This window comes from Eurosta solidaginis, chromosome 1 (genome assembly GCF_040869045.1).
Source record: "Eurosta solidaginis isolate ZX-2024a chromosome 1, ASM4086904v1, whole genome shotgun sequence".
In the NCBI taxonomy this organism is placed as follows: Eukaryota; Metazoa; Arthropoda; class Insecta; order Diptera; family Tephritidae; genus Eurosta; species Eurosta solidaginis.
Window position 1 is genome coordinate 167862279 of NC_090319.1, and position 12901 is coordinate 167875179.

The 12901-nt window shown below is 35.3% G+C and overlaps 2 protein-coding genes across 3 annotated transcripts in view; both read left to right on the plus strand.

Moving 5' to 3' along the window:
• Positions 1–12901, plus strand: part of RpL10 (ribosomal protein L10) — a 210106-nt gene that overhangs the window by 118047 nt on the left and 79158 nt on the right. The window lies entirely within an intron of this gene.
• Positions 1247–8670, plus strand: LOC137239589 (uncharacterized). 2 transcript variants are annotated; one of them, XR_010949427.1, is made up of 2 exons: positions 1247–3884; positions 3945–4006. XR_010949427.1 is itself a non-coding variant. In XM_067765055.1 (2 exons), the coding sequence occupies exons 1-2, from the start codon at positions 1984–1986 to the stop codon at positions 5551–5553; spliced, it is 1158 nt and encodes a 385-aa protein (XP_067621156.1). In that variant the 5' UTR covers positions 1247–1983; the 3' UTR covers positions 5554–8670. The 2 variants fall into 2 exon arrangements, 1 of the variants encoding a protein (XP_067621156.1); XM_067765055.1 differs by lacking the exon at positions 3945–4006 and adding an exon at positions 5474–8670 and having other exon boundaries at positions 1247–3061.

Here is a 12901-nt window from a genome sequence, read left to right on the forward strand (position 1 = left end):
ACAATTTTTAATTTTTGCTCTACGGGCCTTTAACTGGGACTCAAATCTTCATCTTCCGTCTTATAGAAGTAGACTTCTCATTAATTTGCCAACTCTGGAATATCGTAGAATATTACTCGGGGTAATGTTCCTGCATAAGCTAATTCTAGGTGAGGTTGACTCCTCTGAGCTGCTAAGCCGATTGAGCTTTGCAGTTCCTGCTAGGGTGTCCAGACACTACGTGCCCTTCCATTTACCCCTGTGTCGTATACATTTTGGCAAAAATTATCCTATACGTGTTTGGTGCTCGTACTATAACGACTTGTATAATTGCATTAGTATCGAATGTTCGTTTGTTGCCTTACGCAATGCTATACTTTTCAGTCTCAACTGATATTTTAAAGTTTACTTCTTCAATTTGTAATGATAGTTTAATTTTAGTTCTTGTTCAAAGTTAAACAAAATTGTAAAATAATTCCATTTTTAATTCTATACTTGTATATATTTTTACGCTATATTTTTTTTTATGTTACTTTCCTTTGTATTTTGTTAGTTGTTGTTGTTGTAGCGATAAGGTTGCTTCCCGAAGGCTTTGGGGAGTGTTATCGATGTGATGGTCCTTTGCCGGATAAAGATCCGGTACCACAGCACCATTAAGGTGCTAGCCCGACCATCTCGGGAACGATTTATGTGGCCACATTAAACCTTCAGGCCATTCCCCCCTCCCCACCACCAAGTTCCATGAGGAGCTTGTGGTCGCCAGAGCCTCGTCTGTTAGTGAAACAGGATTCGCCGCGGATAGGTGAGGTTGACAATTGGGTTCGGAGAAGCTATATATTACGCTGGAAACCTGAAGGGTTGCACTACACAGCCCCTTGAATCTGGTATTTTAGTCGACTCTTACGGCAGGCATACCTACCGCGGGTATATTCTGATCCCCTAACCCGCTGGGGCGTATTTTGTATTTTGTTATTCGACCACTCTTGTTAGTTGACTTTAAATAACTAAATAAATAAAACATCCTCGAACCCCCTTTAAAACACCACAAAATTTTATCTACATCGGTCCAGTCGTTTAGAAGGAGTTCAGTGACAAACACACATACAGAAGAAATATGCGTGATGGAAAAAATAATAGGGACAAATTGCTGCCAAATATTAAATACATTACATATATCAGCAGTAGTTCAGTTTTTTTCTTGGCATGATGCACCCACCCTATAAAAATAACAGTTAAAGGATGTTCCATTCCTATAGATTGTGTTCCGCCAGTTTGTCTTATTTGCGTTTTAATTGCAAAAACTGAGCGATTCCAGGTTTGACTTGGGAAAATAAATAGGGACAAAACATGTTTTGTGAACGCGAGTCACTCTAGCTCAACTTCGATCTGGATACTGTAACAGGTTAAACTCTTACCTATCCAGAATCAGCCCCGACATAAAAAAAAAATATGTCCAACCAACGCCTCTAACACCCCCCTTGTTATGGTCCCCCCTGTTGAAACAGAAAGGTTTTCTTGGACTCCCGTTAGAGGACATTGATGACAATTTGTGATCGGTCGCACCTATTGGATGGGGCGAAGCACTGCTACAACAACAACAATAATGGATTTAATATTTGGAAGCAATTTTTCGCTATTGTTTTTTCCATCACTGTAGATATATTAAATCTCCTTAGTGCACATACACTAGTATATACATATGTACGTAATATCTATTTCATTAATAGTTTTGTTTCGGATACATACATACTGTTATGTCTCACTTTAATTATTATTCAAACAGTCTGGCAACAACACCAGAGTACTAGCGAGTTTTGCATATTGCTTCACATCCGGTACTTTATCTTCCTTAGAGTTAACTATATAGAATAATAAAGAAGATTGAAGAATAACGCGTGCATATTTATTTGAAGTGAAATTACATCACAACAAGTGGCGACGAGTGAAAATAAGTAATACAGCAAATAAAATTCGAAAATACAAGTTGCAATACAATCCTTAATCATGGACAAGGACCAATTTGAGCAATTATTACACGTATTTACCAAAACTCAGCAAGAGTTACTTCAACAAGTAAAGGCAAATTCTAACCTTCCACAGCAACAAACGCCACCGCAGCCGACGTCGCATATTATGCTGCCGCCATTCGAGACTTTCGATGAAAAGAAAGAAAACTTCAAACTTTATTTACAAAGATTCGAAAATTACCACCAAATGAAAGGAGTATTTACAAATAAAACCTTATGTCATCAAATGCTGGTCAATTCCATTGGCTCTACACACTTTAGATTATTAGTATCGTTGATCGCGCCTAAAAGCATAACAGATATAAAGTATGAGGAGGTTGTGGCGAAGCTAGAAACACATTTGTGTCCCAAGAAAAACATATTAGTAATACAGCACCGTTTCCTCTCAACATATCAAAACGAAGAACAATCCGTGGCAGATTTTGTAGCATTACTCCGGCGGGACATAAATAATTGTGCGTTTATATCAGCATGTCAATGCAATGCTGACATTTCTAACATTTTTCATCGTGCGCAATTCATTAGAGGAATAAAATATAACACAATTCGTGAACAGCTTCTTCAATCAGAAGAGTCAGATTTCGAGAAACTTGTACAAAGGGCACTTGCTTTAGAAGCGTCCAAAATAGATAGCCGCGATCTAAATTCAAAACCACAAACTGTCGTGAAGGAAGTAAACAAGGTGCACGGTAGGCTCGCAGGTGCAAATCGTAGTAGGCAGACGTCAAGAAATCGTTCATCATCAAGACACTCGAAGTGCGCAAATTCAAAATTAAAGTACAAGCAATTAGGCATCGGCAACTTGTGTATTCGCTGCGGTAAGGACAATCACAAAACGAAAGAGTGTCGAACAAATCGACATAACCTCAAATGCAACTCATGTGGCAAAAGAGGCCACGTTCAACAAGTGTGTATAAAAACGTTAATGAGTAATTCAAGCGACAAGTCGAGTCACAAAGCCGTTGATGGCGATGAGGCAATTCACCAGGTATACGGAATAAATCAAATAGTTGATCTTTACAAAAGTCATCATGGCGAATTGAAGGAAGACGTGGGTAAATATTACATTACTGTTAAAATTAATAGTCAACCACAAAAATTTGAAGTAGATTCGGGGGTAGGCTATACATTAATTCCTCGAATTGAGTTCCAACAGCTCAATATCAAAACAAAACTTCAACCATCCTCAATAGCATTCCGTTCATACACAAAAAACGTAGTAGTCCCAGATGGCAAAGTAAATATAGAGGTAGAATACAATAACCACCGATCAGTAGAAGAAATTTACGTAGTACCAAATGGGTATGATGCTCTTTGGGTCGAATTTGGATTAGACATCTAAAAATCAACTTACAGCAAGTAGACAATCAATGTGCAAATAAGTTATCCAACTACCAAAGGCGTAATATTTGTTCAATAGAAGACATAATTCACAAATTTCAACAAGTTTTTATACAAAAAGTAGGGTGTGTGCCAAACCTTGAAGTCACACTTCAACTTCGAAAAGACGCTAAACCGAGTTTTATCAAGGAGCGAGAAGTTCCATATGCACTACGCGACCGTGTTGAGACGGAGTTAAATGATTTAGAAAAATCGGGGATCATATCAAAAGTTGAAAGAAGTGACTGGGGGTCACCCTTGGTAATTATCCCTAAAGCAGACGGCGGAGTGCGACTCTGCGTTGACTACAAAGTCGGAGTTAATACACAGCTCGTGTCTGCAAACTACCCCATACGTCGCATTGACGAAATTTTGAACAATCTCAAAGGTTCCAACTATTTTTGTAGGCTTGATTTATACAAGGCGTATTTACATCTTCGAGTAAGTGAAGAATCTAGCATTATCCAAACAATATCTACGCATAGAGGCACGTATAAGGTAAATAGGCTTTCATTTGGTATCAAAACAGCACCAGCTGAATTTAATCGCATTTTTTAGCAAATATTATCTGGATTAAAAAACACAATGTCGTATTTCGACGATATCATCGTACATGGAGCCACAAAAGAAGAGTGCGCAACTAATCTAATCGAATGCCTTCCACGCCTTAAGGAACATGATTAACATTTAAATAAAAATAAATGCTAATTTTTTCAAACTAAGATCGAATATTTGGGTCATGTTATTCAATATAATAGAATTTCAAAATCACCATCAAAAATTCAAGCGATAATAAATATGCCACGACCAGCTAAGCAAGACGATTTTTAGGAATGGTTACGTACTTCAGATTTATTCGAAATTTTTCTACAATAACGTTTCCACTACGACAACTACTACAAACACACACAAAGTTTTTTTGGTCTTCGGGTTGCGAGGCAGCGTTTTTTAAAACTTAAGAAATTATCGCCAGTGATACAGTGCTAATGCCTTTCAATCTCGAACTGCCAGTAATAGTAGCATGCGACGCAAGTCCTACGGGAATCGCAGGTGTGCTTTCGCACATGAAGGATGGCCTAGAGCAGCCCGTCGCTTTTGCATCCAGATCATTGACTGCCGCTGAAAGGAATTACAGGCAGTTAGATCGAGAAGCTTTAGCCATTGTATTTACCATCAATCACTTTTTTATGCATCTATACGGTAGGAAGTTTAAACTCATTACCGATAATCGACCACTTACGCGAATTTTCCATCAGCACAGTAAAATTGCCGTAATAACAGCATCACGATTACTACGTTATGCTGAATTTCTATCTAGTTTCAACTACGAAATAGTCTACAAAAAGGATTCAGAACAGACTAATGTCGATTGTTTATCCCGCGCAGCGCCAACTCTAACAAAGCCGTCTACAAACAAAATTATCAATGAAGAAATAAATGAATTATGTTCAGTATAAATTTTTGAAATTTCAAGTGAGCTCATAAATGCGGAAATTCTAGCGTCAGAAACTGATAGAGATCCAGACCTATCTAAACTTAAGTCAAGTTTACTTAACAAATATGAAAATGAAGATGTATACACACTTAATAATGGAATTATCTTTAAAGGTCAAAGAGTATTGATTCCCAAAAAGCTACAACCGCAAATACTACAAGAACTTCACCATACCCATCCGGGAATAACTAGGATGAAACAGCTTGCTAGAAGATATTCAGCCCAATTCTAAACGAAAATTCCGTGCGATTTTTTCCCTTCTCCCATTCCTCGTATTGTAAATAAAAATTCCTTGTGAGTTTTTTCACTTCTCCATTTCCTCCTATTCTGAACAATGTTCGAAAAAGCGGAAACCGGTTATGGAAGAAAAGTAGGTATTATGAATGTGAGGGAGAGGGAGATTTCTTTGCCATTTTATAGGAGTTTTTTCACTAGTTAAAGTAAAGGGAATGCATCAAAATAGTTAAAGGAAATTGGTTATTTTAAGAAAGAACACTTATTTTTACAAATTTGTGCTAAAATATGTATTTACATTCTACCACAATATTCTCACTGTTAATACAACAACAACCACACTATTCTTTATTTTAAGTCGAAAAGTATATCATAAGCAACGGAAGAGCTCTTCGCATATTTGATGCAGCCATCCAGAAATTGCGCAAGGATTTTTAAAGAAGGCTTAAATAGATTTTGGTATATGGCGAAAGGCGAACTCAGCTCGACTTGGCCGCCAGAAAATTGCTTTGCAGAATGAATGCAGGCAACTCCGGCGGATTTGTGTTATCCCGCCGGTCTTCTTCTTATGCTCCTCTGTTGATGTTGCTGTGGAACCAATGCATTACTCATTTCAGTGAATACCACATGACATGCAATAATGTGCATTGCCTATACCTTATTTCTTAATTTCAAACAAAAATGGCAACAATAATTAAACTTTTCAATTTTTTAAACAAAATAAGAAATGCGCAACGAAATTTCAATTGACAAAACAGCTGACTTCGAAAATTCGAAATTCCTATTCCCCAATTATTCTTCTCCCTAGGAGAAAAGAATTGGAGGAATTTTTCCGCGGGAATAAAAAAATCCGCGAGAACAAAATTCCGCGAGAATATTTAGAATTGGTCTGATTGCTTTTGGGAAGGCATCGATCGTGACATTGAAACAACAGTCAAGGCTTGCGAAGCTTGCATGAAAGTCCAGTCTAAACCCGCTAAAGCACCACTCCATTATTGGGAGGAGCCAGATGCAAACTGGGACCGAATACACATAGACTATGGAGGCCCATTTCAAGATAATTGTTTCCTAATTGTCATGGATGCGAAATCCAGATGGGCAGAAGTACGAGTGTTACGCGATGCTCCTACGACCACAACAACAATAAATCTACTTTCAAATATATTTGCATCTCACGGTTTTCCTTCGATAATGGTATTCGACAATGCAACCAACTTCACGAGCGATCAATTCAAAACATATTGCAGTACCAACGGAATTCTTCAAAAACTTATAGCACCAGGGTACCCTAGCACAAATGGATTAGCGGAACGCAATGACCAAACCCTCAAACGAAAATTGAAGGCGATGTCAGCAGAGCCAGGCTCTGTACACCACAAAATTAACGAAATTATGCAAAGATACCGCGCAACACCACTTAATTGCGGAAAAAGTCCAGCAGAATTATATCTCAATCGACGAATTCGAATCCGGTTGGATGCGTTAAAACCAAACACGGAAAACAAATCAACTAACCCTATTCCAGGCGTGCGTCAACTAAGCGTGGGAGAAAAGGTTCAGGCATTATTCACAAGAACTAACAAAATGGCATGGAAAACAGGTACCGTTCTCAAAAGGTTTGTTAATCTCCATTACTTAGTTAAGCTAGATGACGGCTACGAAATAAAACGACACATTGATCAATTAAAATCCACCAAGGTTCAACAACGAAGAGTTCATTTTTCTCCAGATATTGAAGAAGACACTTCAACACAACCGTTCCACGATTATAGTCAATGCAATTTTGAGCCAATTATTCCACAAGTTCAACTCGAGTCAAACAACCAACCAACTGAATTGTCAAACAATCAAGGGACGCCTGATGAAGCGCAAAGAGGTCAAGAACTAGTCGTCCGTAGATATGCACGTTCGAAGAAGAAACCTCGACACTTAATAGACTACGTATAGAAACAAAATTTCAATATTTACTCGTATTCATGTACATATATATTTAATATTCAGATATGTGAATCGATAATATATTAATTAATTTATCACATAATGAGTCCAATTAAGCGTGGGAGATTGTTATGTCTCACTTTATTATTCAAACAGTCTGGCAACAACACCAGAGTTTTACATATTGCTTCACATCCGGTACTTTACCTTCCTTAGAGTTAACTATATAGAATAATAAAGAAGATTGAAGAATAACGCGTGCATATTTATTTACATACATATGTACATCCAACTCAAAGCAAGTTTCCGGGTACAATTCGCCGCGAACATACACACAAACTGCAGTTCCAACCATGTGACTTTTTGGCACATTTATTAGTTTCAATCTCATTAATTTTTCATAACGCGCCTAAGAAAGCATAACTTCTAAAAAAAACATTATTTTGTGGGAAATGGAAAAAATTTAATTCAAAATTAAAAAATAAAATTTTAATTTTTATCATTTTGGGATATGAAAAATAGATAAGATCAAATTCTCAAACCTACTAAATATTCTCACAAAATTTCATGAGAATCTGTCGAGCCGTTTCTTTATTGACCGTCCAATTTAACATCTAGGGGTCGAGCCGTTTCGAAGGAGTTGAACCACTAACACTGTAGATATAAGACTAACAGACCCGGCAGACGGTGTTCTGCCCTAACTTTGGTATATCTTCTTATATTTTAAGAAGTTTTTACCTCTTACTCTGATTCCCCATTTTCCTTGTCCTTGCATTCGCTCCCCCCTCTGCCCTTCTTTTTCTATACGCCTCTCTCCCGCACGACCGTTAATGATTATATTCAATAAATCATTGGCATCGGGTATTTTTATTGATGTTTGGAAGCAAGCATCCGTCGCTCCCATAATTAAGTCTGGCAACAAAATTAACTGTTCTAATTACAGACCTATTTCTAAACTGTCTACAGCCTCGAAGTTTTTGAACGTGTAGTCAAAGACAAGCTTTATTTAGTATTAAACACTTGTTTTGATCCAATCAACATGGTTTTGTCCTAGCTAAATCCACGATAACGAACCTTGCTGTCTTTGTTACATGGCATTTAGGCGGGGTTTTCAGTTTGATACAATACACTTAGACTTCCTGACTGCTAATGCTCAGTCTATGTTAGCCAATTAATTAATTTAATTAGTTAATAAATAATAGTAATAATAATTTTAGCACTCACGTCAGCTTCACAATTTCAATGCTTGCATATGTGAGACGCCATTCGGCAAATTTCTCTCACTTCACACTCAAAGTTTTATATTCGTCCTTTGTGCGGTCCAAACTTGAGTATGCGGCTTTCATTTGGCGGCTGTTGTTGTTGTTGTTGTAGCGATTAGGTTACTCCCCGAAGGCTTTGGGGAGTGTTATCGATGTGATGGTCCTTTGTCGGATACAGATCCGATACGCTCCGGTAACACAGCACCATTAAGGTGCTAGCCCGACCATCTCGGGAACGATTTATATGGCCACATTGAACCTTCAGGCCATCCCTCCCTCCCCACCCCCAAGTTCCATGAGTTCCAATATTCCAAAGCCGAAATAATAATTATTTTATGTTTGATAATAAGCTTTATACGCAAACGTTTGGAATGCCTATGGGCAATCCAATTTCACCTACAATAGCTGAATTGTTATGGATGACTTACTTGACAATGCTATTTTGGAACTTAAGAAACGATTTGATATAGACATAAAATTTATATGTAAATATGTAGACGATCTCTTGGCGATAATTAAACGTAACGACGCGAACATTATTCTAGATATTCTGAATAAATATCACAAAAAACTGCAATTTACAATGGAAATAGAAGCCAATTCCAAAATACCTTTTCTTGATGTCTGCATCCATAGGGAGAAACACAACCTCTTTCTTGACTGGTATTCAAAACCTACCTCTTCAGGACGCCTAATAAACTACCTTTCCTCGCAGCCGACCAAATATAAGATTAATACAGCAAAAAATTTCATACATAAAATTTTGACGTTAAGCCACAAAACTTTTCATAATGCCAATATACAAAAAATTTATAATATTTTACGCAGCAACAATTATCCTAATAATTTAATACGAGAGCTAATAAACCAAGAAATCATGAAATCCAGCAACCAACCTAACATAAGAACAAATTTAGAAACGAAAGCAGCGAAAAAGTTTTACAGCGTCACATACATACCCAAGCTTACCGAAAATATTGATCACAGCATAATAAAAACAACTAACACAACACTTGCCTATAAGTCAAACCGCACTTTGTCAACGATATTTACAAAAACAAAGTGTCCTGTAGATCTCCATCAACAAAACAACGTCATTTACGAAATTACTTGTAAAGGAAAACCAAACGAAGAATGCGGCAAAATATATATTGGCACAACAAAGCGTCCCTTAGGTGTTAGACTGGGCGAACATGAAGCGGATATATGAAAACAAAAGAACAGTACAGCGTTATCACAACACATAATATCAAGTGGACACTCAGCTGACTTTACTAATGCGAAGATTATTGACAGGGAACGGAAAGAAACAACAAGATACACTTTAGAAAGCCTGAGAATCATGGAAAGAAGAGAAAAGACGATTAACAAGAAAGAAGATACAGACAATATAGCATCTGCTTACATTACGTGTTTAGGAAAATAGTTGTTAGTATTGACGAGATTACCATAGCGTTAAGTTGGTATTGATTTACTGTCCATAAATGTTCAATGTTTTTATGTTTTTCAAAAGTGTTGTATGTTCAAAGACAATAGTTTTAAATAATTTCAAAAGAGGAAAACCCATCGGCAAGGTGCAATATTGTAAGTTGGTTTTTCATGTATTATTATCTGTTTTTAGTTGATTTTTCATACGGATTTATCAAACTCAATAGAATTGTATGTAATTTAACATTTTTGTATTTTGTTGTTTGTAACAGATTTAACAAATAAACACATACCCCTGATGATGCTAAAAAGTTATTAGCGAAACGTTGGGTTAGAAAAGTGGAATAATTTAATTTTATTTCGCACTTAAAAACAAAAACTTAGACCGGAAAAGCCTAATAATATACCTTCAGATTCAATAAGAACTGGTCGGAAATACATAATATTTAAACTCGGAAGGCCTGCCGAATAATCTGTTTATTTTTTCTGCTACGAACAACATTTACAAAGCCAACCAAAATGAAGCATTTTTACAAGCATATAAGCTATAGGCATGGAAATTTAGCATGCATATCCCTCAAACACTACAGCAAACAAATACAGAAACTATCTAAGCATAAAGAAGATCTAAAAATTCTCTTAGAATGCAAACGATACGGACTTATCCCTTATCACCTAACAAATTCAATCAGACACGTTGAAATTAACACCACTTCTGAAAAGATAAGACAACAGATTGATAAGTCAAAACAAAGTTTTCTAATGAAAATATTAAATTTAGAAATTACGCAAACCAACATTAACATCAAGCTTACAAAATATCTATTAAATCAGGCTCAACAGCAATTAAAATATACTTTAAATGAGGTAGAATTTAACACATTTGTCAATAAGCAAGGTTTCCTCAGTCACAGGATCGCAGAAAGAAAGAGAACTAAACTTACGTCGAAAATAAATAAACTTAAGAACGAAAAAATGAAGAAGCTTAAAATAACAACAAACGATAACTGGTTCGTAAATAAAACAACGATTGATTTCCCTAACGAAGTTAAATGGATATTGTCACTTGGTAAAAAATTCACAGTACCAACAACAAAATCAAATTTTTCACCTATACACATCATAGCTGAAATTGAACAAATTATACAATCATTAGAAAACGAAAAGGATAAGGAAATTGCGCGTAACAAAGTGAGCAATAGAATTCTTCAATTTAAGCGTAACATTAAGCATAATGAAGCCCAAAAATTCATATTAGCGGCATTGTATAAGGCGAAAGCGTTCGTCGGCAAATACAAGAACGAAATTGTTTTAACAGAGGCTGACAAGGGAAAGAAAACAGTAGCAATGTATAAAACTGAGTATATAGAGAAAATTAGTAAGCTAATCGAAGACAAAAGCACTTATAAAGCAACAAGAACTGACCCTACAAATACTTTACAAAAGAAAAACAACAGAATAGTGGACGAGCTTTACAAAAACAAACATATCAATTATAGAGAGAAACAACTGTAGGGTTCTTATTTTTATTTAACTTTGTGTTTGGCTTACTTTGAAATTTGTATTTTAATATGTTCCATCAATATTTTAATTTTCAATTTTGATATTTCAATTTTCAAAAATTTTCAGTTAGATTCAATTTTTACCTTCAAGAAGTTATACTCTTTATATGTGAATATTCTTAATAAAAATATAAATAATAAAAAAGGATACTACAATTGGCGATCCTGCCAGGAGGATTTAACTAAACATCAACCTTTAAACAAAAAAGAATGTGATATTTTAAATATTTATTGTACGCATAAAAATTTACTACCCCAAACAAACATAATTTATTAGTGCGCCTAAAATCAGGCAGAAATTCGAACAAACCAAAGATTAGTGTGACCATCAGTTCAAATTCAGTTCTAAAATTTTTGAATTTACAATATATAATTTTTATCAGTTACACCATATTGTTGAACGACAATTGGCAATAAACATTTAAACTAGAATTACAAAACAAAAGCAATTTCAAAGCAGAAATTATAGAAGAAAGGAATATTAAAAAAAAAAAAAAATATTGGTTTTGGCGTAAAACTACATAAATCCGATAATTTCAACAAATATTTTATGTATTTAGTCTAATTTTCAATCTTGAATTTTTTGCTTTCAAAAATTTTCAGGGTTCTTATTTTTATTTAACTTTGTGTTTGGGTTACTTTGAAATTTGTATTTTAATATGTTCCATCAATATTTTAATTTTCAATTTTGATATTTTAATTTTCAAAAATTTTCAGTTAGATTCAATTTTTACCTTCAAGAAGTTATACTCTTTATATGTGAATATTCTTAATAAAAATATAAATAATAAAAAAGGATACTACAACAACAACTCACTTGCTCTGCGGCTTTGGCACCTAGAATATATGGATTGCCAAAAATACATAAGCCTGAAATGCCTTTACGTCCTATTGTTTCTTCAGTTATGGTCCCCTGCTACAAATTGTCAAATTACGTTGGAGATATTCTACCAGCTTTAATATCGGAAAAATACAATGTTAAGAATTCGTTCAACCTAAAAGATAGATTAGCCAATATAAGGTTATGTGATGATGAAGTTCTATTGTCCTTTGATGTCGTTTCATTGTTCACTAACATACCAACAATGTTAGCCTCGAAAATAATTCTAGGAAAATTGAACCAAATAAAAGAAAAAACCAATATTCCAAAGCCGAAATTCCAGGAGATAATAATTATTTTATGTTTGATAATAAGCTTTATACGCAAACGTTTGGAATGCCTATGGGCATTCCAATTTCACCTACAATAGCTGACATTGTTATGGATGACTTACTTGACAATGCTATTTTGGAACTTAAGAAACGATTTGATATAGACATAAAATTTATATGTAAATATGTAGACGATCTCTTGGCGATAATTAAACGTAACGACGCGAACATTATTCTAGATATTCTGAATAAATATCACAAAAAACTGCAATTTACAATGGAAATAGAAGCCAACTCCAAAATACCTTTTCTTGATGTCTGCATCCATAGGGAGAAACACAACCTTTTTCTTGACTGGTATTCAAAACCTACCTCTTCAGGACGCCTAATAAACGACCTTTCGTCGCAGCCGACCAAATATAAGATTAATACAGCAAAAAATTT

Coding starts and splice junctions, on each gene's coding strand:
- LOC137239589 (XM_067765055.1), top strand. CDS start 1,984: ATGGACAAGGACCAATTTGAGCAATTATTACACGTATTTACCAAAACT. Junction 3,062..5,473: donor CGAATTGAAGGAAGACGTGG/GTAAATATTACA, acceptor CTTTATTTTAAG/TCGAAAAGTATATCATAAGC.